General features: G+C 46.9%; 3 protein-coding genes across 5 annotated transcripts; 2 read left to right on the forward strand and 1 right to left on the reverse strand.

The window, feature by feature from the left end:
- Positions 1-19: 19 nt before the first annotated feature.
- On the forward strand, positions 20-5,224 carry PGP (phosphoglycolate phosphatase). The gene is made up of 2 exons (XM_028706926.2): positions 20-981; positions 2,941-5,224. Exons 1-2 carry the CDS (start codon positions 384-386, stop codon positions 3,264-3,266), a joined length of 924 nt encoding a protein of 307 aa, XP_028562759.2. The 5' UTR covers positions 20-383; the 3' UTR covers positions 3,267-5,224.
- A 125-nt stretch (positions 5,225-5,349) lies between these two features.
- BRICD5 (BRICHOS domain containing 5) lies at positions 5,350-14,891 on the forward strand. The gene is made up of 6 exons (XM_028706928.2): positions 5,350-7,497; positions 8,975-9,106; positions 9,849-10,001; positions 11,083-11,190; positions 13,511-13,664; positions 14,485-14,891. The coding sequence occupies exons 1-6, from the start codon at positions 7,459-7,461 to the stop codon at positions 14,577-14,579; spliced, it is 681 nt and encodes a 226-aa protein (XP_028562761.2). The 5' UTR covers positions 5,350-7,458; the 3' UTR covers positions 14,580-14,891.
- Positions 14,892-15,794: 903 nt separating this feature from the next.
- Positions 15,795-23,760, reverse strand: MLST8 (MTOR associated protein MLST8). 3 transcript variants are annotated; one of them, XM_077919176.1, is made up of 9 exons: positions 23,402-23,760; positions 22,119-22,258; positions 21,953-22,001; positions 20,772-20,934; positions 19,346-19,421; positions 18,545-18,697; positions 17,983-18,107; positions 17,303-17,466; positions 15,795-16,711 (listed from the first exon to the last, which is right to left on the reverse strand). In XM_077919176.1, exons 2-9 carry the CDS (start codon positions 22,245-22,247, stop codon positions 16,593-16,595), a joined length of 978 nt encoding a protein of 325 aa, XP_077775302.1. In that variant the 5' UTR covers positions 22,248-22,258; positions 23,402-23,760; the 3' UTR covers positions 15,795-16,592. The 3 variants fall into 3 exon arrangements, with proteins under 3 accessions (XP_077775302.1, XP_028562756.1, XP_077775301.1); XM_028706923.2 differs by having other exon boundaries at positions 21,953-22,004; positions 23,402-23,754; XM_077919175.1 differs by lacking the exon at positions 23,402-23,760 and adding an exon at positions 23,296-23,316 and having other exon boundaries at positions 21,953-22,004.
- Positions 23,761-24,986: the final 1,226 nt, after the last annotated feature.

Below are 24,986 nucleotides of genomic sequence, written 5' to 3' on the forward strand. Positions count from 1 at the left end.
GTGGGCAGAACCACCACGGCGCCGCAGCCAATGAGGAGCAAGGGCGGAAAGGCTCTATTTCGGCTAGGCCAATGGGAACCTGGCAAATGCGGACGAAGCCCGAGCAAATGAAGCGAGGAGACGGCGTCTCACCCAATAGCAAAGTGGCTTCGCTTCATCTCGGCCAATAAGCAGCTACGGCGGGCGGGGCTCAGGCAGAGGTCTAAAGGCTGCGGTCACCTCACTCTCTCCCTCAAGGCGCAAGATGAGGCGGAGCCTGAAAAGCCGGCCCCGCCCAATCAGCGCCAGCTCGCGCCGCCTCCCAGCCAATCGACGTCGAGGAGAAGTCGTGAGAAGAAAGCAGCGCCGGTTTCTCTCAGTCCGTCCATCTGAGGAGGTCCGCGATGGCGAAGCGGTGCGAACGGCTGGGAACGTCGGCCGCGGCGCGGTCGGCGCTACGGGACGCGGAGGCGGTGCTGTTCGACTGCGACGGGGTGCTGTGGCGGGGCGAGGCGGCGATTCCCGGGGCGGCGGAGGCGCTGTGCCGCCTGGCGGGCGCCGGGAAGCAGCTGTGCTACGTGACCAATAACTCTTCGCGCACGCGCCAGGCCTACGTGGAGAAGTTGCAGCGCCTGGGCTTCCCGCCGGCCGAGACGCGGCAGGTCTTCGGCTCCGCCTACTGCGCCGCGCGCTACTTGAGCCACGCCCTTCCTGCGGGAGGCGCCGCCTACGTGCTGGGCGGGGCCGCTCTCAGCGCCGAGCTGGAGGCGGTGGGCGTGGCGCACCTGGGCGCGGGCCCCGCCCCCGAGCCGGGGTCCGCCAACTTTGGCTCCCGCGCCCCGCTGGATCCTTCTGTGCGGGCGGTGCTGGTGGGCTACGACGAGCACTTCAGCTACGGCAAGCTTTGCCTGGCCCTGCGCTACCTGATGCGCGACGGGTGTCTCCTGGTGGGCACCAACCGGGACAACCGTCTGCCGCTCGAGGGAGGGAGCGCCGTTCCCGGTGCGTAAACGCGTGTTGTTGTGTATGTGTGCGCGCTCCCGCGCGCTTAAGTGCGTCAGACCGCATTTGAGCTCCAGCTGAGCGCGACCGTCCGGAAGGGCACAGGTGGCTGAGCGAGCATAGGACGTGACGGAGGACACGTTCACACGCTCACATTTAAAGCGCTACAATATCACTTGAACAGCCATAGTTTTCCCTAAAGAAAGCTGGGAGTTGTGGTTTAAAGGTGCCGAGAGTTGTCAGTAGACCTCTAGTTGCCTCAGTTCACAGTGTAGTGTGACAATCAGTCCCTCTTCCCAGGGAGCTCTGGGAATTGTAGATATGTGAAGCGAAGGGTGGTCTAGCAATGCTCAGCACCCTTAACAATCTATGGCTACCATAAGTCTTTGGGCAAAGCCACAACTAATTAAAGTGGTGTACTGCTTTAAATGTATGGTATGAATGTGGCCTGGGTCTGGCTATATCTGAGTGCATGCAGAATGTGATGGGCCCAGAGAGACCTAGGCTGAGTAAGCAAGTAAGCAAAGTGTCTCCCTTGCCTTTCCCCTGCAGGAATGTTGCTTTTTAATGTTTTGTTATACTGACCTTGTATTGGAAGCCATTTTTGAAATCTAGCCCAATTTTTATCATCACTACCCTGTTGAGATAGATTACGTAGTCCAAAATCACTCAGTGAGCTTCATAGAGAGCTTCATCTCAGGTCAAAACTAACCCTCATCCCAAGCTTCCTCTAGCCCATTTGTTCAATTCATGTTGGCCCTCATTAGTATGGCTAAGTGTGAGGAATGATGGGAGCTGTAATAGGAACAGAGAATGCTCCCTTATACTTAGATCATTAGCCTCTCTAGTTCAGGACCTGCCACATTGACTGGTAACTGCTTTCCATGATCAGTACTTTTACGGTATGTGGGCTGCACGCTGCAACAACCTTTCCCAACTTAGTGCCCTTCAGGTGTTGCTTGGCAAATGGCTGTAACTTAATAGTAGAGCTCTTGTCCTGCATGCAGAATGTGCCAAATTCAGTTTTTGGATTATGTATTGGAAGCTGTGACTCCATCTGTCTTTCACCTGATGTCACATTTGGTGTGTGTGTGGTAGGTGTTCATTCATGGTTCGGGGGAAATGGCCTCGTGAGCCAATCTGGAACCCATGCCAGGCCTAATTAGGCCCATGGGTCATAGGGTCTCCATGTCTGGGTTGGGCAAAGAGTTTGAGACTTGAAAAGCAGAAGCAGAGATACCATTGGTAGTGGGTGAACACACATGAAAGAGAAGGAGGAGGCCTAAAATGAAGACAAAGTTCTGATTGGATGCAGACAGGTGGAGGCCTTTCTGATGAGGAGGATCTTGTTAGACCCACCACACAAGCTGCTTCCTGATATGTGGGCAGATGTTTTCATTAAAAAAATGTTTAATGTCTTTTGCCTCTGCTCTAGAACCTCAGCCCCTTAAAGGTAGCCTCACAGTTGTTTTGCTCTCAATTGGGTCTCTTCCCAACTCTTTCAAGCATTTGTCACACACCATGGCATGACCATCCTATGTCAGTCTTTAGCTGTGGGGGTTGTCCAGTGGGATGTACCAACTAGTGGCTGTTGTGGAGTACCAGCAACTACTTTAAAATGGTGCAGAGATTAGGATAAATGTGTGGGCTGGGGGTGGGTGGGATCATTTGTGAGGCTTGGCAGATTTGACCTGAAAGATTGCATTTAACATTTCTGAGGAACAGGACTTTACATTGTTCAGCCAATGTGGGAGTGACACTGTTTTCTGTATGATTCCCTGCTTGAGTATTGCTCAGCGCATGACTAGTGTTTGCCTTCTTTAGTAGTACAACATAGCTGGGTTCTCACAGCTGGCTTCCCCCACTGACAGGCTTTATAGACTACTGAGATGAGTTTGGGGTTTGCACTTGTTCCTCAGTGCTGTATCTGGCTCACAATTGCTTTGCTTCTCTTTTTAGGAACTGGCTGCCTTGTCAAAGCAGTGGAGACAGCAGCAGAGCGTGAAGCATTCATCATTGGCAAGCCCAGCCGCTACATCTTTGAGTGTGTGGGCAAGGAGTTCAACATCGATCCTGCTCGCACCATCATGGTCGGCGACCGCTTGGACACAGACATCCTCATGGGCAACAACTGCGGCTTGACAACTCTTCTGACCCTCACAGGGGTCTCTACCCTAGAAGAAGTAAAAGGTCACTTAGAGAGTGACTGTCCTGAGCGGAAAAACCTAGTCCCTGATTACTATGTTGATAGCATAGCCGACCTTCTCCCCATCCTCCAGGATTAAAAAAGGGAAGTTTTCCAGCTTTTAAAATGTATCTTCTCCCCACCCCCTGCACCCTCAGTGGCTTGAGGCTGGTAGTATCACCTCGGTTACTGCAATGCACATGATTGCTGCTTGCAACTTCAGAGACTTTTAGTGTGTAACTTAGAATTCAAGGTCTCTGTTTACAAATTCCTTTAAAATGCACTTTGGAACAAAGAGGGAAGTGTGTTGTTTTGGTTAGCTTTCAGATGTTGTGAAGCATTAAGTATGTCTTAAACAACCACAGTGTTAATGGCATCAGGGTAGAGTCTTGCTCAGCTGGGTTAAAGGGATTGGGCAGGCTTCTCTTAAAACTTTTCACTGTGGTTCTTTGTGGAAACTATATCCTCATCTGTGGGAAATTCAGGGAAATGAGCAGTAGGAGGGCAATTGCTCTTTTCTGACCTGTAGAACTTGACTTTAAGCTTGGCTTTGATGCTTACTCAGGTCCCGGTTTTAGGCAGCCTGCTTCAGATGTGATTTCAGGAAATAGAAAATCACTTGTGTGTTCAATAATTTTGTTCTTGCGCCTTTCCACACAGCCATTTGCACTTGCTTCAATATGCAAAACACGAAAGATGCTGTCGTGTTTCATGTATTCCTCTAAGATAGTAGGGGTGTGTATGTGTGTATAAATATAAATATATATATAGTGATGTGAAGAACAGATATCTATTTTAAAAGTGAATTATAATATATCAAAAATAGAATTTATTGTTCAGGAGAAATATCAATAGATTTCCAAAAGATCCTGCTTGTGTTCTTCAGTACATACCACAGCAATACCTGCGCAGTCTGCAAGATGAAGTACCATTTTAAGTAAGGATCATTTGAGGATTCCCAAATTGTGCTAATGGTTGAATTACACATGCAAAGTTACAAAAATGCCACAGTCACATGAAGGTCTTGCTACAAGTTGTAGTAGTTAATGATCCCAAGCATAAATTGTACCATCTGTGGGATCCTCTGTCATAAATATTTTGCGTTCAAGCCATTTTGAAGTCAGTGCTGATGAAGCAACTACAGTAACTTGTCCTGTGCTTCCTATTAAGATCTTAATAGTGGGTTGTTCAGAGGACATTGGAAGTCCTTTGCAGATCCACCTTGGCACCAATTGTCTGCTGAAAATGGGAGTTCAAGCCATTTTGTTTTGCTGTTTTGTAGGAAACATGATTAAATGCACTCTTGAAGTGTCTGGGTAGTTTTGTCCTTTTGACACTAAATGCCAAATTGTGTAATAACAGCTGAAGAAATCTGATATAGAGATGTAAGGATGAAAGCAGCACTCACTTTGGGTAAACAACAGATGATGCTTGTTTGCTTTCATTTTCCAAATTGTGTGCACATCCATTGTGTGCAGATTATGCTTCCTGTATCACAGATACTTGAAACTTGCATGAACTTGCCACTTTTTGATGCAGCAATAATTGTGTTGTCCACCGTGAAATATATTTTGTATTTATAAATATTATAGGTTTAGCATTGACACTTACTTAGAAGTGCTAAAGATACACAATAACACCCACCCCCCCAGCAAGGTACCCTTTATAATCTGTTTCTCAATAGAATTTTTTTTCTTCTTAGGCTTGCTGAACTGATTTGTAAGCCTAAAGGTTTTCTCCATCTTCGATGATAATGCAAACGGTTTCTTTCTTTCTGTTTGGACTGACTTGAAAATAACATGATGTCCTTTTGCTAGGACTTGTGCTTATGCAAATCTGGGGAGATTGAGGAATTGTTCCATATATGATAAATGTTGTTTAGAAACCTGTCAACAACTGCTCATACTTACTAGCCATGCAATAGAGCTTTTCACCTCTTTTCACTGTTTCTTCCCTTGTTGTGAAACTCTGCTGGTGAAAGACCAAGCAGTCTGTGTAAAAGCATCTGGGGAAATTCAGTCCTGTTCTTGAGTCATATTAAACAAGAAGTCTCTCTTTTTTCTTTGTGTTGTTGCCTTTTAATTTTGCATGCTATGAACCTCATTCATGTTCATCAAAAATAATATGCAAAATAAGCCTTTTACCCTGTTTTTTTAAAATTGGAATTGTTTCCATAAGGTTTCATTTGAATTGTCTGTAGCGTCATGATCAAATGTGGAAGAGACCTGCTTGAGAGCTAAATTGTCCAATGTTGTAAACATCCAGGAGACACCAGTGGGAAGAATATTTTTCTTTTATTTAAATTGGCTGTGCTTTCCCATTTCAAATTAATAGTTTGAATTTCTGGTTCCTAATGTAAGGTTAGTGAGAATTGTTTTTTGGTAAAATAAGACTAGCAATCCTATATAACTTTGTGTAGAAATAAGTCCTACTGTTGTCAGTGGAGTTTATTGTTTACAGTTGCAGCCTTAATCTCCCTTTTTAGAACTCCGTACCTCTGTACACATACAGACTAGGTTCAAAAATAATGGCAAATTGTGGTTTATCCATCAGGTCTGAGCCTTGTGTTTGCCTGTCACGTCATCCCTGAAGGTTTTGGATTTCTGAAAATTTTTGGATTCAGAATTAGTGCCCTAAGGCAACAGAGATCTAATTTAGCATGTTTTTACTTATTTTTAGTGAAAATAAATCTCCAGATGTTTTGTGCTACAACTTCCATCACTTCCAGCCAGCACATTCCTTAAAGAATTCACCACCCTGAGCCGGTATTTGGCTACATATCGCAAAGTTGATGACTGGTTTGCTTTTAGCTATTTAGAGACATGAAAGGGCTGTTTAGCCACAGCTGACCAGGAGCAGAATGGGTGTTCTGAGAAATGGTGCCAGAGGAAAATGTGCCCAGCCTTAACTTTGAGCCATGAAATGCACGAGTGTGTGTGTTAATTATGAGAATGAGCATGTCTGCATGAAAGCATTTTTCTTCTGGCCCCCACCCCTTTTTCTAATAGGCCTCAAGCAAACACCGCAGGACAGCGGTATGATCTTTTGCCAGAAGAAATAGCTTGGAAGCAAAAGATGGCAGGTGCTTCATAAGACGATGATGACAAGCTGTCATCATAGCCTTGCCCCAGATGATCTTGGGGCAAGCTCACTGTGGAAATAGCGAAGGCTTCAGGCCATTTCATTGGACGTGAAACAAAGTAAACTGGGCCAGTGCTGGTGAGCTGATCCACTGACTCTACAAGTAGAGGTTCTTTCTATGGGCCTTTGCATTCTATTTTTTAGTTTCTCTTTATTCCTGTTCGCCACCTATCATAGGTATGTGCCCACTTTGCTGCTTGCATTTACTGACATGGATGATCAGCCATTCTCCCCTCCTTCCTCCCAGGAGGCTGTGGTGCAACTTGAAAACTGCCAGCACCTGAAAGTACCTCATTTGAAAGTGCGCTAGCTCCTCTCACACCCCCATCTTAAAACTTGACCAGCTGCAGACAAGGATGGCTTGAGAGAAACAACCTTTTTTCTCCCCCCCCCCCCCCACATTCTGTAAAAAAAAAAAACCCTTGGATTTTTTAACATCTAGCCTGATCATTATTGGTGTGAATGGCCATGCTGCCATCTTAAAATGGGACAATCCAGTTTCCCAAATGGTTGAAATCGCAAAGTTGACTCCTACTTCCTCTTCCTTCAGAGTCCTCAAAAAGACGCCTTTCCTTGACATGCAATACTAAAATATATTTATATTTGATAATTAATCACATCAAGTAACCTTTTCCTGTTTCTGACCGTGTTAAAACAGGAGAGTCGTGGTTCTGTGCGCTGCAGAGGTTCGGAAGGTGACAGGTCTGAATGGCAGGTTCTCTCCAGGAGCAGATGTCTCAGACCTCTGGGCAGGCTGGCACTCTTCTCTACTTGTTTTTACTTCCTTCCCTCCCCCCACCCCAAATGAGAGAGATATCTGGCCCATACCAAGGGCGGCTGCCAGAATGCAAAGGTCTCACACAAAGCCCCCAATTGTGTTCCCCATGAATGTGTTAGCTGTCTCACAAGGAAGGACAGCGAAAGCATCACCATGCCCAGGACAGCATCTTTCTGCAGCCTCTGTTCCCTCCCACCATTTAGAGCATCTAACGTTTCACCACCACGTGGCTCCTTCTCCAAGTCAAGGTGCCAGGGTGGGCAGTAAAATGGGGCATGTTCTCAGGTTTCAAACCGGATTCCGAGGGATTTGATAATGCACAAGCTCTATACTGTCAGAAGGCAGAGTCAGAGGAGCAAAGAGGGCATCGAGAATGGAGGAACAGACTGTGGCCCACATCACCCCCTGTCCAGTAAGTACCCTGCCACCTTTTCTTTCCCCACAACCCAGCACCTGCCGCTCCTTGGCACCAGTAAATGTCCCTTGATGGGTTCCTGATCTGTTTCTCTTGGGATTTTTCCTTTTAAAGGAGTGGAGTGATGCACAGTCACACAGGAAAACTTGCAAACGGATTGTGTCCCACATTATTGGGACGCCTGGAGTTCTCAACTTGGGCACCAAAATACTCTGGACGTCGGGATCAGGGTAGAAGTGAGAGAACGATACAGGTTGAGAAAGGGAATTGAGAGAATGCTCTGATCCAAATCCTTTCATTGCCCCAGGACAGGGGTACCCGATGTGATGCTCTCGAGATGTTGGGCCCCCAATTCCCATCAGCCCCAGACAGCAATGCCAGTAGTCTAAGGTAGTGTGGTTTCTGGTCCCACAACATTGCAAGGGCACCATGTCGGCTGTTCCTACCCCAGGACTATTGATGCAGATCTTGGTACTCCTGGAGATTGAAGGTACTCCGTATGCAAGAATGATCAAACTTAGTGAAATCTTTCATAACCTTAGGGAAGTTATATATGTTATAGGAAGTCTTACCATCAACATTAAACTAATACTTTGTCAGGCAGCTGCCCTCCAGATGTATTGGACTATAAGCCCCAGCCAGCACAGGTCCAAAACATCAAACTACAAGGTTGGGGAAGACTGTTTTATACTTTGTGTAGGCAATATTCTGAATCTCTTGCATTCACTTAGGCAAAGTACAGTATTAAACATTTTAGTTTAAAAGCCTGCCTAAATATCTTCTACTGCAATCCTTTACTTTGGAGTAAATTCCTCTGAACACAGTGGGACCTGTTTTTGAGCAAGCCTGCATAGGATTGTTGTCTTAATTTCAGTTCTGTGGACTAAAGATTTTAAATCAGGCCAGACTTCTCCAAAAACTGATAACTACACTGCTTGAGATCCCTATGCTTTTGCAGAGTAACAACTTGAACACCAAAATAATACAAAGACTTAAGATACCAAGGGAAAGAGGAAGATGTATGATCCATGGAATCCCTGTGGATCATGACAAAAAACATTTTGAATACCTTGTATTACCTGTCTTTACATAGTCCACAGCTTTCGGAAAACCAGGGATCACTCATCCAGCAATGGGATGAGAACGAGTTAATTTCCATGTCAACAAAAAATGATTATTAATAATAATTTATTATTAATTACCTGCCCTTAGGTTCCAGGGCAGGTTACAACCATATAAACTGGGTAGGCAAGCCCTGAGCTGCTTATATCGCATAACTACACCTTCTGTAACCATCAAGTACATCCATGTTTGCATTTTTGTCATGCCATTTTATTGTACTTCATTTTCTTTAGCAGAATAGGAAAGGGTTGGAGTCCTTCAAATGAAGGTTGCATGTGGTGTTTCCCACTAATATTTTTGATGTTCAACTTGTTGGCTTCTGTTTGACTGATGGGCTTATCTTGGCTCTTAGGAGAGAGCCTTGTCGGCAGAATCCAAAAGCCCTTCCAGGACATTTTGGGTTGTTCTTTCTGTCATTTTAATCTGTGGAATTATCTGCATTGCTGTGGCAGCAACTCTCAGCTTCGCAAAAACATCTCCCAAGGTAAGGAGATTCTCTTACCCGGAGAACGCAATACTCTGTTCACCACCCCATTTTGCCTGCAGGGAGTGGCTGAAACTGTTCATCAGTCATCAGCAAAATAAGGTTGCAGTCCTCTATACCAGCCTTCCCCAACAGTGCAACCAACCAGCCCACTCCACCACCCCACCAATGCTTTGGACTACAACTCCCATGAGCTGCTTACAGCTGGAGGGTTCCAGATTGGGAGAAGGCTGTTCAGCACGCTGGCCCGGGAGTATGTCCCACTGAACTCAATGGGACATGATTTGATTTATTAGATTTGTTTATTGCTTTATATTATTACCACTGGAAAACTCTTTATCTGTATCCCCTTCCCTGTATTCTTGCAATGATTTATGTACGAACAAGTATGTGTTGCACATGAGAGAGCATTTTCTTTCATCTGCCCTGCGCGTTGCATCAGCAACATGTTCTTCTGTTTTGAGAAAGAGTAAATTACTCCTGTCTTCTCCGTTCTTGCACCAGTTGTGATTTTACAAACCTCCTTGCAAACACTCCATTAAAACATCTGTTTTCTAAGCTGAAGAGCTGAAAGATCTAAGTCTTCCTCTTTCTGGCTGTTGCCATGACTATCTTTAGCTGTTCTATACGCACACCCCCAATAAAGGACCAGGGAGGGGAGCGTACAGAATCTTGCTGCAGCCGATAGCCCAGGCAGTTTCTCCCACCCCCCACCCAGGCTTAACACTGCATATCTTCATAGCCTCTTTTGCAGGTTGTCCGGTTAAACTTCCAGAACCGACCAGGGTCCCGGATGAACCAGTCTGCTTTCATGAACAAGTCCAAGAACACAGTTACTTATTGCATAACTTCCCCAAGTAACCAAACAACATCAGTCTTGTTTGACAACAAGAATGTGAGTGTCCTGGTGGTCCCTGCCTTTCCAAATTGTGAGCAAGGGGATGGGGGAAGGGCGCACAATGCTGAGAAGTTGCTGGTGCAGCCAAAAAGCCCACCTAAGCCATGAAGCTGGCGGGTGATCCTGGCCAAGCCACTTGAATAGGAAATCCTCATGGCCTGTATGCCTCCCAGGATTTTTGTGATGGTAAAAGAAGCAATATTTGTGGCATTCCTTTATCCTCTTTGAGTGCCACAGAATTTTTTAATGAACAGGTTATATATAAATATAGGGAAAGCTGATGCAGTTTCATGGCATTCAAAGGAGCGTGGTGGAGCACCGAGGAGCTGGCGTTAGAAATAGTAAAGTGAACTATGTCAGAGCAAGCCGCCTCTTGCCCTCCTGCTGCTCAAGTGACTCAATGAAATGAGCATCCCTCTGGATGTGCAGGAGGCCCCCAGAACAAGTGTGGGTTTCAGTCTAGCTATACAGAAATTTCATCCGCTCTGAGCAGTGTTGGACATGCAGGCCCCTAGAACACACACACACACACACACACACACACACACACACACACACACACACAGCAGGCTTCATCCCAGGAATCTTTGATAGAATAAAACGCCCAGGGGCATGTGCAGAGTGCATTTTCCTCTGCACACAGCCATAAGCCCCTAAGCATGTACGTATTTACACACACAAAATCAGTATTGGAAGTCAAAACTTCCAGTTGAGGAAGGATGTGGCTTCCAGTTCAGAAACCTCTGCATCTTTCTCTCTGCAAATGAAACACACTGAAGCAACTCTCAGAGCCTGTGCCTGAGAGAAGTTCAGGAAAAACAACAACTATGAGAATGTATTGCAGGGGTGGCTAACCCACAGCCCTTCAGGTGATGCTGGGCCACAGCACCTGTCATCTCTGCCTGCCAGCCATGCTGGGACTGGGAGTCCAGCATCTCTCACGGGCCACATATTAGCTCCCCCAAGTGCATTGGCTGGTGCTACAGGAGGCAGAGAGGACAGTACTATGTTCACTTAGTCAGTGGATCAAGCAACCTGCCAACAAACAAAACAGGCTTATCTAGTTTCTTCTGTTTAGGGCTATGTCTGCTACAAGCCCTCAGAGCAGAACAATTGCTACCTGCGGATGATGGATGACCGAGACCGAGACACTGTCCAGATGTCCTTCAACCTGTCAGAACACAGGGTAAGCATAGAATGCTGAAGCAGCCTCCGTAGAATCCAGATTCCCTATACTCTATTGTCTATTTTCTTAGTTTAAATGAATTTTGAAGAAGCATCACCTGGAAAGCCAGGAATATTTCATTTCCCACAAGAGGTGATGAAAGACACTAACTAAGGCTTTAAAGGGGGAATTATTCATTCCCTTTAGGATGCATATTAATCAGGAGTGCCTGCCTAACCTGTGGCCCTCCAGATCTTCCTGGACTCCAGCTCCTGTCATCATCCCTGACTGCTGGCCAGCTATTGAATCTGAAAACCCAACAGCAACTGGAGGGCCACAGGTTATAGAATTGTAGATTTCAAAGGGACCCCTTGAGTCATCTAGTCCAACCCCTGCAATGCAGGAATCCTTCCCACAGCTGTCTGGGTGGGTTCAAAACACCAACCTTCTGGTCAACAGCAAAATGTTTTTGTCTAGCCCTTTTGGGCATTCAGAACATAAGATGACACTTCTGCATGAGGCTAGTGGCCCATCTAGTCCAGCATCCTGTTCTCACAGTGGCCAGCTAGATGTCCCTTCCAGCAGCTCATTTTCAGAAGCATTGCTGCTTCTGAGCAAGGAATCCGAGCATAGCCGTTGTGACTAGGAGCCATGGATTGCCTTTTCCTCCTCCCTCAATGTGTCCAATCCTCTTTTAAGGCCATCCAAGTTGGTGGCCATCATTGCCTCCTGTGGGCGTGAGTTCCATAGGTTAACTGCATGAAGAAGAGCTGTCCTTCATTTTATCCTTCCCAAATCTTCCAACATTCAGCTTCAGTGGATGCCCATGAGTTCTAGCGTTATGAGAGAGGGAGAAAAACTATTCTCTCTCCGCCTTCTAAGCCAAGATGTGTGGGTTACTCCTATCCATTTCCTTTAAGTAAAAGGAAAAGGAGACGAAAATGTAACATAGTGGCGGGTGAGGGGGCCGGAGACAAGGAGAGGAAACCCTCTTTCCAGCTCCTGGGCAATTGCAGTAAGCCAAGGAAACAAAGGTGCTTTTGTCAGTGATTCCACAGCAGCATAAGTCTGAGTAATGATGCATAAGAGTCCTCCAGACAAAATGTTAATGGCTTCAGGTGAGGGGCGAGGGCAGAGGTTTGATTTCGGAAAGACAGAGGCCCCTGTTCTGCCGGGAATGTCAGGACAAAGCTCAGTGGGGTTGGTTTACCGCCCCCACTTCCATTTAGCAGGGAGGCAGCGCTCCTAGCCAGCTCTGCCAGCGCTCCCCCAGAACTTTGGAAGAAAGTAAATGGGGAGGAATGTGAGACACCCGGCAACCTTGTTAATGAAAGACTGTTTTGAAAAGGTCTGGTTCCCATATGTCAGCTGTGTAAACAGAAGTGATGTCAGGGACCTTGGGGTGAAGGGCAGGAAATAAATCTTTAAAATATACAATTTCTTCACGCAGCACGAAGTTAAACTATAGAACTCACTCCCGCAGGAGGCAGTGGCAGCCACCAACCTGGATGACTTTAAAAGAGAATTAGATAATTCCATGGAGGAGGGGGCTAACAGTTATGCTCTCTCTGCCTCCACAGTTGGAGACAGCAATGCTTCTGAATACTAGTTGCTGGAAACCACAGAAGGGGAGGGGGCTCTCGTGTTTGGATCCTGCCTGCAGATTTCCTATAGGACCATCTAGTTGGCCACTGTGAAAACAGGATGCCGAATTAGATGGGCCATTGCTCTAATCCAGCAGTCCATTATGTTGTAATAATAAGACTGTTAACGTCAGACTTCCAGCCCCTCCCACTTACTAAAGGAGAGGCTATGCCATGGATAGTTGAAGGTGATGCATTCACTGATTCAGTCACTTGCCACTTTTCTTTCTCATATGTGACTTATGGATGGATGCATGCAATGCTCTGCATTTTTTGTTGAGGTTGAATGATGCTGTTTTATTATAAGACGAATAAAATATTTACCATTTTTTTAAAAGAAGGACAGGTCAGTGTGGCCTGAGGCAATGGCATGACTGCAGCTCCCCAGTCCCTGACCCCTTGGCAGAATTAGGTGCTGGTGTTCATCTGTCCACACCAGCCTTCTCAAAGCTGGTGCCCTCCAAATAATAATAACGTACCCTGCACATCTGACTGGGTTGCCTTAGCCAGATGTTTTAGACTACAACTGCCAACATGCCCAGCAAGCACTGCCGTGATATGAGCTGTAGTCCAAAACCTTTGCAGGGCACCAGCTGGAGTGAAGGTTGGCTTATACCAGCATCTTCCTTTTGATGGTCATTAATGAAGGATTAAGGAATGCAGAGCCCTGACACTTGGTGTTTCTTGTTTCTGCCAAGGTGGATCAGCTGCCGCTTCCCAATGACAGGACCCAGTACTACCGTGAGTTCCTGGGGATCGTGCCAGGGAGGCAGGTGCGACCAGAAGAGGCAGGGGAGGCTGTCAGGTCCCTGTGTGGGCAGGCGCCCATCTACTGGGTCAAGAAGAAAGACGGTGAGTGGGCTGCTGGACCCCAACCCCCAACAGACGCAGCCATCTGGGGAAGGGTCATCGTACCTCAGTGGTAGCCCATCTGCCTTGCATGCAGGAGGTCCCAGGTTCAATTGCCAGTGGCATCTCTAAGTAAGTCTGAAAAACCCTGGACAGCAGCTGCCAGTCAGTGTAAAGAACACTGAGCTTCATGGACTAAAGGTATGACTGTATAAGGCAGAATCTCGCAGCATTTTGTGAGGATGAAATAAAGAGGAGGAAGAGGCATGTAAACCTCCTCAAGGGAAAGGTGGGATAGCAATATAATTAATTGAAAAACTCCTGCCTCTCAGCATGCCCCTACATCAGCTAGGGTAAATAAAAATCATCCCAAACCAGGTTGTATTCTGAGGACCATGTAGAAAGGTGGACAACTGGTATCCAATTAAGAGCTTTCAGGCTTGCATTCAATCTGCTGAGCAGAGCTCCAGTCCCTCAGATTGAATTCCCCTGGGATGAGAAGTGCTAAACAAGCTGGGGTGTCTCCCACTGTCTTAAGAGCTCAGAGTTGGGGAGACACCCTTTCTGGAACACTGGAGTCTTTTGCAGGTGGTTTCTTAGATGGGAGATGTATAGCAGCAGAGCCCAAGATCTGCTTCTTGAAATTTAAATACGCAAAATTATTGAAAGTGGGTGGTTGCCTTTTTCCAGATTCTGCAAGAGAGCTGCGTTAATACGCAGCCTCCCGCGCCCCCCCAAATAATCAGTTTTAATAGTAAATGCTCTGCATTTGGATGCCATCCATGCACTAACCGCACCAGTCACACACCTGTTCTCCTTGTAGGTCCTCCAAAGCAGCGGCTCATCTACCTGTGCATTGACATCTGCTTTCCAAACAACATCTGCGTCTCCATCTGCTTCTACTACCTTCCCGAATGAATGGCCTGGACCACCCTCTGCACCTCTGCTCTTCTCTACTTGAACACAAGGGCAAGGCTCTGCTGTCTCCGCCAAGCCCACGTTGCAATTCAGGGCTCTGGATTGGGCAAGAAGGGCTACAGGAACCTTCCCCAACCTGGTGCTCTCTGGGTGCTTTGGACTACAATTCCCATCAGCACAGCTGTGCTTCCCGGGTCTGATGGGCTTGTAGTCCAACAGCACTTGAAGGGCACCAGGTTGAGGAAGTTTGAACTACAGCGACACTCAGTCAAGATGGCAGTATATACATATATGTGTGTGTATATACTGTATGTATATGTATACGTCTGCTTTATTTACAAAGAGTGTTGCTCTTTCAGCTATAAGCCTGTAAATAATTGTCTGTGGGGAGAAGAAACTGCGTGGTGTAGATCCAGTTAAAAATCCGAGTCAAACATTTTGTAAATCAAAGTATTTTTTAAGAAAAACCACAAACCACTCATTTTAAGGAGCTACCCTGGTGTGTGTGCATGTGTGACAATAATTAAAAGCACAAAAAATGAGGAAATGAGCAGCTTGAGATGTTTGTTAATAACAGCAAGGGAGGGAGAGAGAAAAGAGAGAAACCAAGAACTCCTATGTCCCACCCCCCAGGGCTAAAAGCATGCTTGCACTTCTCCAAGCACACTTCCCTGCTGGAGAGACCGGGATGGCAGCGATACACTGCTTGGCTAGCTCAGTTACTCAACCAGCCTTCTTCAATCTGGTGCTCTCCAGCTTTTCTCGAGAGACGTCAGTTATAAACTGCTGGATTGTGACTCGACATCAGTCACAGCCGGCATTGCCATAGGGTACTGGAGCTGATGGGAGTTGTAGTCCAAAACAGCTGGAGAGCACCATCTGGGGGAAGGCTGCATTTAAATAATCTGCTAATTAATAAAGGCACTTCTGAGCCCAGAACAGGGTGCGCCCCGCCCCCCCCCCAAGCTCCAGGGAGAAGCCATTGCTCACTCTCCCCACGCCTGGCTCCAGCATTGAATGTCAGGCCTAACTGCATTTTTACTTGCAACTTGATTCAGTTAGAAAACGCTCTCGCTCTCCCATAATGCTTTCCCCCACCAACCCCGGATTGTCCAATGATGCTAATGTTGGAAAATTCAGGAGGGACAGAAGAAAGTTATGGCAGAACTATGGGAATTCACTCCCACAAGATGCAGTGATGGCTACTGACCTGGATGGCTTTGAGAGGGGTTTACTCTAGACAATTCATGGAAGATGAAAAGGATTATCAATAACTAGTCAAGACAGTAACCTCCAGGAGCAGAGGAGAAATCACAGAATTGCAGTGTTGGAAAGGACACAAAGGGTCATCTAGTCCAACCCCCTGCAAAACAGGAACCACAGTGATGAGTTTTCCTGTGCTCACATCCTACTTGTGAGCTTCCCACTGGTGTAGCTGGCCTAGAGGGGCCTCTGATCCAATCCAGCAGTTTATAACCACAAAAGGAATGAGGGTAAACCATTTTCCTTCCATCTCCAGTGAGCCTTCTGAAGCAGGAGGTGGCAAGCTTGCAACAGAGGCAGCCTACCTTTGCTCCTGGCATGGGAGAATGGGTGTGTGTATGCACATAAATTGGAATGTCCGCTTAGCCATTTATGTTGGGCAAAGGTGAATGGAAGGAACAGAGGGCAGCCTCACCTAAACAAAAGCAGTTCCCCAAAGAGAGCAAGTTGAAACCCTGTGTTGGGAGATCCATCCCATACAGTAACATCGGTGCTGAGTGTCACAGTTTCTCCTTACAAACCACTCTTTGTTAAGCAATACTTTTGCACAAAGATCTTACGCCAAACAAAATCTGGGGGTTCTGTTTTAAAACTGCCTGCCACTGTGCAAAGATGGTTAAGGTGGCTTCAATTTTACTTGAATCCGGCTCTTCTGCAGAAAGGCAGCTGCGGGTGGCAACACAGTCTTGCACACCTGACCCCCCCCAAAAAAACAGTCTTGCAGCAATCTTGTGAGCGCATCTTTCCTTCTCAGCCCAAGACGCTGTCGTTGAAAGCAAGGCAGACGACCGCTTTCTGATGTCCACTGTATTCCCGCTTGATCTCGCCCGTTTCCACACACCAGAGCCTGGCCAGATTATCAGAGGAGGCTGGGGAAGGAAAAGGGACACCGTGAAGCCACACATACAAACACACACAACAATCGGCAATATATGGATGCCACTGAACTGCTTTACAAGGTTGCCGTAACAATTAGTGAGCTACTTCATAAAGAATTTATAGAATTATATACAGTGGTACCTCGTGTTACATACGCTTCAGGTTACATACACTTCAGGTTACATACGCTTCAGTTACACACTCTGCTAACCCAGAAATAGTGCTTCAGGTTAAGAACTTTGCTTCAGGATAAGAACAGAATTCGGGCTCTGGTGGCGCAGTGGCAGCAGGAGGCCCCATTAGCTAAAGTGGTGCTTCAGGTTAAGAACAGTTTCAGGTTAAGAACGGACCTCCAGAACGAATTAAGTTCTTAACCCGAGGTACCACTGTACTGTTTAACAATGTGTACGTTGTTCAAAATCTTCGTATTTTTAGTAGGGTGGGAAGGAGAAATGAGACGGGCATCGTTTGATTTTCTACATAAGGTCCCAAAATAGCTTGGCCTGGCCACAGGGGGCTTAATGTCCCTTGTCATCCTTCCTATTCATTCTCCAAGGAAAGGTGGGCCCACCCTTGTTCACCTGTGACAATGTACTGAGAGTCCCCTGAAAACGCGCAGTCCCACATCCAGCCGCGGGAGGTTTCCCCTGGGTTGTTGCTCTTGATGCTCAATTCTGTCATCAGAGAGAAGTTAGACGTCCTCCAGATCTTGCAGGTTTGGTCAGCAGAACAGGTCGCCAAAAGCCTGGAGCAGAAGACGGAAGACTAGTCAGAGTGGGGCAAGGCAGGTGGAACACAGGCTAGAAGTGTCACCCAAAATAACCAATAACATAAAAGTCCCTATTTATACTGCCGGATTTTAAAGAATGTATTGTTTATTTTCATCCCTTCCTCAAGGTGGCATACATAGCTCTCCCCTTCCACATTTAATCCTCACAACAACCCTCTGGTGTAGGTTGAGGCTGAGGCAGTGACTGGCCCCCCCAAGGTCCCCCAGTGAGCTTCATGGCAGAGTGGGGGTCTGAACCCTGGTCTCCCAGGTCCTGGTCCAACGCTCTAACCACTACACCACACGGGCACTAAATGGAGAAAGCTTCCATAGTTATGGGTCCCAAAAAGAATCCTTATAGGGAAGGTCTGTAGCTCAGTGGTAAGAGAATCTGCTATGCAGGCAGGCAGCCTTATGGCATCTGCAGATAGGGCTGGGAATGCCGTCCCCCACCCCCACCATATGAAACCCTAGAAAGCCAGTCCTACTCACGTGGAGTCTGGGCTGAATTTGCACTGGAGAGCATAGCGGCTGTGCGCAGGAATCTTGGTCTTTGGGATGAGCTGTGTCACCTCGTCTCCTATGCCACCTGTGAGATTCCACACGTAACAGTTTCCCTGCAATGGGAAGGGAATGAAACATCTGAGAGGACATCTGTCTGAAGGCTTAGATCTGGTTGTCACATGACACCAAGCCGTAGTTAGTTAACCTAACTGGCATGTGCAAACCCAGCCCAGCATGGTTTGAGGTAACTATGGTTTGGCAAACCGATGAGCCTTGCTTAACCATGATTTGTTTGACCAACCCACCCCAGGCCTTCGCTGAGCTACAGTGGCCCGAGGGAAGAGCTTCTGGAAAACAAAAACTTTGTGTGGCTTGTTTGTTCCTCTGTCAGGCAACTCATGGTTTGTTGAACAAACCATGGTTAAAACAAACCCTGGTTTAGCCCTACGTGCAAACACAGCCACTGTGGACTCTTTAAACAAGACGCTGGTAGAGAAGCAATAGGCAGGCTGTAGCGCATCACTGCACCACAAAGCCAGCCAGCACTTACTGAACTGTTAACGGCAGCCATGTAGCTGGCATCAGGATCAATATGAACAGAGTTGACAGAGACTTCCGGCTCTGGGATGAGCTGTTCATTGTGGTCCGTCTTCAAGTCCCAGATGTGAATGGCCCCACTCTGGTCCCCAACGATAAGTTCTGCCTGTGGACAGAAACACACCCAAAAAGGGCCATCACCTCTCAAGACCACAGACCCTGCAAATCCCCACCATTGGGAAGACTGCATGGAAAGGGGAGACGTTCCCAGGGGGTGGTCTGAAGTCACATGAGGCCACCTCCCTGCTGAAGCTAAGCAGGTCTGGGTCTGGTCAGTGCCTGGGTGGGTGACTGTCTGGAAACCCACAAACCCACCCTTTTGGATTCCACAAGGGACAAAAGGTGGAACAGGAATGTCAGAAAATAAAAGTATCTAGAATGTGTGGATGGGAGGGCTTCATGTTGACTGGTTTGGGTTTCTCTAGCCTGGTGAGAAGAATAGTGAGAGGTGATATGAGAACCACCTTCGGATATTGGAAGAGGTGTCACATGGAAGATGGAGGAAGCTTGTTTTCTGATGCTCCGGAGGGGAGAACCTGAACCCATGGATTCAAGTGAAAAGAAAGGAGATTCTAACTAAACATTAGGAAGAACCTCCTGATGCTAAGATCAATCTGACAGTGGAACAGACTCCCCTTCGCTGGAGATTGGATGGCCACACGTCAGTGACTTTAGCTGGAATTCCTGCATTGCAGGGAGTTGGACTAGGTGACCATTGGGGTCCCTTCCAACTGTACAATTCTGTGATTCATACCTGATTGGGATGGAGGCAGACACAGTTGATGGGGGCATTCACTTGGAAAATGCGCTGGCACTGGAGGTTGCGGGACCTGGGAACAGAACAGACGCAGACAGAAATGACAGGTGAGCCAAAGCATAACCCCTTCACTGCCATTACTCCAGGGGGCTCCAAAGCACTTTTTGTGAACTTCATTCACTAGGAAAGCCTCCTATGCAATCAGATCTTATATTTCAAAGGGACATCTCCTGGCCAAACCCTCAGTGGAGCTCATTAAACAATGCTTAGGGGACCACACCCTAAATGTGCAGATTCCTCTTCCTGAACTACATAGAAGGTAAACTTACATTGTGATCCACGCCCCCCCCCCATCATAATTTAAAATTCACCCTCAATAGATCCACTCTTGCAACTCAGGATAACAGTTCATGCATCCAATGAAGTGGCATGTCGTCTCCAAATCTTATGCCATTATAAATTTGTTTGCCTTAAGGTGCAACAGACTAACACAGCAACCCCTGTGAAAACCAGCAGTTTGTTCACTCCCAAAGCTCCCAAACTAGGTCAGACAAGCTGGACTTCTCCCCCTCTTCCTTCTACTCTTCTTTCTCTTGTAACATTAAACAAGACTGTCAAGAATTAAACTGGCAAGCCACTAGATGAAGATTCAGCATGCAGGCTGCAATCCTAAAACTTTAGATAACCACTTTTAATTTTGAGTTGTTCTGTATTCTATGAGCTTACTATTTCTGGATGTTTTAAATGATTTTATTGTACACCACCAGATTTTTTTGCAAGTTGGTATATAAATATTCTTATAGATAAATTAATTCACTAGGAAGGAAAGCTCATTAAACTCAGTGGGATGGAGTTTTGCTTGAGGTCACGCTAGAAAACCCTTGGCTCAGACAACCTTGTTCCTGCATCGGGAGTCAAACTTCAAGTCTCTTCCAGTTCTGTGGTGCCAGCCTAAACTGAGACAGCATCTGATTTAGGCTGAAAGAACCATTGGCCATGACCCCATGACACCTGCCTTCTTGCCTACAATGCTGCTTAATGATTTGAGGAAAGAAACTCCTGTGTATCTTGCAGATTGTCAAACTCACTGACTCTCCTTGCAGATCCATGGTCATAAGAAGAGCTTTTGATGCTGTATCAGGCCAATGGCACATCAGAAGTATTTCTGCCTCCAACTACAGAGGCAAAGCATAGCCGATGTGGCTAATAGCTATCAATATTTTTCTCCTCTACTATTTTTTTCTAATTTTCTGCTTCCTGTGGGTGTAAGCTCCATAATTTAACTGTGACTGTATGATGAAGTCTTTTCTTTTTTCTGTCCTGAGTTTTCCAACATGCAGCTTCACCGGTGAGAGTGGGAGAAAAACTTTTCTCTATCCCCTTTCTCCAGGTTATGAAAAGGAGCAGAGCTCCAGAGGCTTACCTGAGGTCCCAGATGCGGGCCATGCAGTCCTCACCTCCCGTGTACATCCAGCGACCGTCTTCATGGAAGCCAACAGAGGTGATGTTCTTGCTGACACCGTCGTAGTTGATAACAGGGTTTGGGTTATTGGAGTTCAAGTCATACATTCGGATGTGTTGATAGCCTGTCAAAAGAACCCCCAACTAGTTCATAGCTAATTCAAAAGCACAAATTTGACCTTTGCACAGAATTTTCTGCGGGCGACTGACAGAGTAAGTACTCGTATCAAGACCCACAAAACATTAAAGCAGTCATTCTCCTTCAGCTGCAGTGGCAAGTATTAAGGAGATTGGGACAGCTAACTGAAATTTATTTTGGTCTGCTCATACGCAGGTAGGTAGGACCTACACCGGCAGATTCAAAAGCAGGGTTTCAACTAAACTTCGGAGGTTTAAAAGCAAAGTTATTCTCTGTTAGGAATAAATGTTGTAGTGGAAGTTAGACTAGACTTATGAGGTCCTTTCCAGCTCTATGATTCTATGAACTGTAAGCAGTTTATCTTATTAACTAGGAATCCCTGTAACAGTAAATCCCAACACTATAAACAACAGTAAGGTCCCCTCTTCTGTGTCTGTCCTTTCTTCCTAGCCCTTCTCCCATTCTAACTGGAGAGCCAGTGTCGCCTAATGGTTAGAGTGTCAGACTAGGTCCTTTGAGACCAGGGTTCAAATCCCCACTTGGCCATGAATCTCACTGGGTGACCATGTGGGCCAATCACTGCCTCACAGCCTAACCTACCTCACAGAGTTGATGTGGGGATTAAATAAGGAGAGGGAGAACCACGGGCACCACCTTGAGCTCTTTGGATAAAAAGGTGGGATATAAATGTAATCGATCAACTCCAAATAAGGACAGGGGAAAGGAATGACCAGGGCAGTGGGGTGGGGCATGTTGCATTTCCTTCACTTTACCTGATGGTAGGGCTGGCATCAACTAACAAGCATGGGGGTGTTTCTCTGGGCTGGAAATAACCTCCCTAGCTTCTCCTGAGGCCATAGCTTTGTGATCATGGAGAGAATTCACTGTTAGATGTCTCACAATTCCTTGGCAGAGCCATCAGCATTGCAGACATCATGCCCTTGGAGAGACAAGGTTGGAAAGACAAGGTTGCACTCCATGCTCTTGGAATACGCCACACTTACCTGCAGCAGCAATCATGCTCCGATCTGGGGTGATCTCGAGAGCATTGACCTGCTGGCAAATGTGGTTAAGGAAGACAGAACAGGCTGACCCACATATCTATAGTGAAACACTAAGTAAGGTTAGCAGAGCCAAAATCCTGTTACAGCTGGCGCATCAAAAGGATACAGAATCTTGGTGCTGGACGGTCCGGGTGCATATCCCACTGTGGGCCTGCCAGAAGCGAACTGTGTGGTCATAGCCGGCAGTGGCCAAGATGACGGGGTCGCTGCCCACAGTGCCCTGTGCTGTGTTCATGGTCCAGGTTTCTAAGGACACAGAAAGAGAGAGGGGTAGGAGTCCCGCCCATGTGGCTAGAGAGGAGGTGTCCTACCTTCTCCCAAAGAGACACTTGCAGGGAGCGGGAGACTCAGCACTGCCCAGGAAGGAGCTGAGACATGGCCACTAGTCACAATGGCTATGCTCTGTCCCCACAGTCAGAGGCAGCAATGCTTCTGAATACTGCAGCAGGGGAGAGGGCTCTTGCGCTTGGTCTGGCTTGGGGGCTTCCCAGAAGAGGCATTTGGTTGGCCACTGTGAGGACAGGATGCTGGACTAGATGGGCTATCGGTCTGACCCAGTGAAGCAAATTCTTGTGTTCTTATGCTAAACTGACAAGCCAGGCTCAAGTCACACTGTTTTCCATGAAGTCACTGCAAGACTTTCTGTCTGCCTATGTATGTTGCCATGTCCCTGCATCTTTCAGAAGGAGGATGCAGGAATCTGAAAGAAACCCCAAGTGTGTGTGTAAACCCTTATTAAAAACTGTTAGGAACCTGGATCAAATTTGTAGAGCAGAGCACACACACACACTGGAGAGGGCTGGTAGGGTGAGGGTGGGTTCAAGCTATTCAGGCAATGTGGATTGGCTCAGCCTTGAATTGCAATGTTTGTTGTTGTTTTTTCATTTTTATACAGCCCCCTCAATGCACACAGCAAGCTCCCCAAATAGCAATAGTAGCATGCAGTTGATTGCTGCTTCCCCCACCCACCCAAGGAGAGGTAACAAGGCAAGGAGTGATGCAGCAGCTGGAGTGTGTCCGACTAGTCCTGGGTTCAAAGCCCAGTTCTACCGAGTCCAAACCAAACATGGCTCACAGCGTAGTTGTGACAATAAAATGGAAGGCTGGAACAGAGGACACTTTGAGCTCCTCAGAGGAAAAAGGGCATCTAAATCCAAGAAGCAAATAAAATAAGTTTGGACCGCAGAAAGCAAACAAGAGGGAAAGGGTGAGCATTGCAAAAATTAAAATGCAACATAAATTAAAATAAATATTGGAATAAGAATGAAAACTTGCAATTATACATTCTATTTTCATCGCAGAGCACTGTCTCTGATCCACAGAGGGAGATTCCCTGCCCCATTTATTGGGGACTGGCGGGTGGGGAGGGGGTGCGAAAAGGGCGCTTACCTTCAGAACCAGAGTAGGGAGGGAGCCGGTAAAGCGCATGCGCACGCCAGATCTTGCCCGGTTCAAACTACGCTTGCGTCGGAAGAAATCAAAGGGCAAATACACGCCTGCGCACAAAAGAAAAAACCCCAAGTCCTACGTTTCTAGTGTCTTTTCATAGACTTGCCAAATTATAGATGCACATCAAGTATCTGACTTCCGAGTTCCTTTTTGTGAGGCCTACCCAAACAATGAAGAAAACCGGGATTTTACAGAGGAAACCTACACATGTCTACTCAGACATAAGTTCCATGGGAGTTGCTCCCAGGTAAGTGTGTAGAACAGCACACCCTTCCCTCCAGCAATATGTTTCTCTACACTTTGGTGCATCTATGGACTCATCCTGCCTGCCGCCCAAGAAAAACAGCCCCTTCTGTTCATTTGCAGGAGGAACAGGCCGCGGCTAGAATGAGGCATGCGCAGTACGATCTGTCAGAAAAAAAACTCCAAACAGCCTTCCCCAGCCTGGCGCTTTGCAGATTTTTGGACTACAACTCCCATCAGCCCCAGCCAGCAGAGCCAGGTACGGTTCTGGTGCTAATGGGAGCGTGACCGGCTGACTGAGGCTGGTGGGATTTGTAGTCCAAAACATCTGGAGGGCACCAGGCTTGGGGAAAATAAGTTTTATGGACATATTTTGACAGGCCATTGGTAAAGGCCGCCATAAAGCCTCCAGAAAGAGAGTTATCCTGGGACAAAAACGCCACACTCCCCTCCTACCTCACACCCAGGAAGGGAACAGTTCCATGCAGGGCTGGACTCTTACATCAGGGGCATGAAACCACTTTCGTTTACACCAATCCAGGCCACATATTTTGAATTATACTGTGACTTCACTTAATTGTATTAATTGCTTTGATGAATCTGTTCTTGTTGTGAGCTATATTTATCTGCTGCTGTGTTTGATATTGCAGTGACTGCAACACTCAGTTGCTTAGAACATGGTGTTGCTAACGCCAAACTTGCAGATTCGATCCCCCAGCTGCATTGCAGGGGGTTGGACTAGATGATCCTCAAGGTCCCTCCCAACTCCGCAATTCTTTTATTCTAATCATCGTCGTTTTTTTGGTGCCACTTGGAACTCAACATTTGCTGCTGGAAAAGCAGAAGTACAAGTATTACATCAAATCAAAACATCCAGCCTCTCACCTCAGAAATGGCCTAGGGGGAAAAACCACAGCAAAACCCCCAGAGAAATAGACAAACAACACCGCACAGAAACCCATACACACACACACACAAAAAAACCTGAAACAGGTGAGCTCTCTTTGCACCCCAAGGAGACAAACTCCTCTGGGGTCACACCCCTGGTAGGTTGGCCTTATATCCTCACTTCCCCAGCACAGGTACAACTTAAGGTGGGCAGGTTTGGGCTGATGTCTATAGTGCCATGTGAGCCTAGGCCTGATGAAAATGACCTCCCAAAGACGCCAGCCTCTTAGAGACAACTGCTTTCACAAGGGGAGCAGTACCTCTCCCCACTTTCCCTGTTCCAGACAGCTGCCTTTTCCCCACTTACCTCCTTCTACTGCAGCAGCACAATTTC

This window comes from Podarcis muralis, chromosome 14, assembly GCF_964188315.1.
Source record: "Podarcis muralis chromosome 14, rPodMur119.hap1.1, whole genome shotgun sequence".
NCBI lineage: Eukaryota > Metazoa > Chordata > Lepidosauria > Squamata > Lacertidae > Podarcis > Podarcis muralis.

Bases quoted from the DNA above. Each gene is read 5' to 3' on its own strand.
- PGP (XM_028706926.2), top strand. From the start codon at position 384: ATGGCGAAGCGGTGCGAACGGCTGGGAACGTCGGCCGCGGCGCGGTCG. The intron at 982-2,940 runs GTGCGTAAACGC...TTCTCTTTTTAG, and splicing joins GGGAGGGAGCGCCGTTCCCG to GAACTGGCTGCCTTGTCAAA.
- BRICD5 (XM_028706928.2), top strand. From the start codon at position 7,459: ATGGAGGAACAGACTGTGGCCCACATCACCCCCTGTCCA. The intron at 7,498-8,974 runs GTAAGTACCCTG...CTTGGCTCTTAG, and splicing joins CCCACATCACCCCCTGTCCA to GAGAGAGCCTTGTCGGCAGA. The intron at 11,191-13,510 runs GTAAGCATAGAA...GTTTCTGCCAAG, and splicing joins TCAACCTGTCAGAACACAGG to GTGGATCAGCTGCCGCTTCC.
- MLST8 (XM_028706923.2), bottom strand. From the start codon at position 22,247: ATGAACACAGCACAGGGCACTGTGGGCAGCGACCCCGTCATCTTGGCC. The intron at 17,467-17,982 runs GTGAGTAGGACT...CTTCTGCTCCAG, and splicing joins AAATTCAGCCCAGACTCCAC to GCTTTTGGCGACCTGTTCTG. The intron at 16,712-17,302 runs GTGAACAAGGGT...TTCCTTCCCCAG, and splicing joins CTCTCAGTACATTGTCACAG to CCTCCTCTGATAATCTGGCC.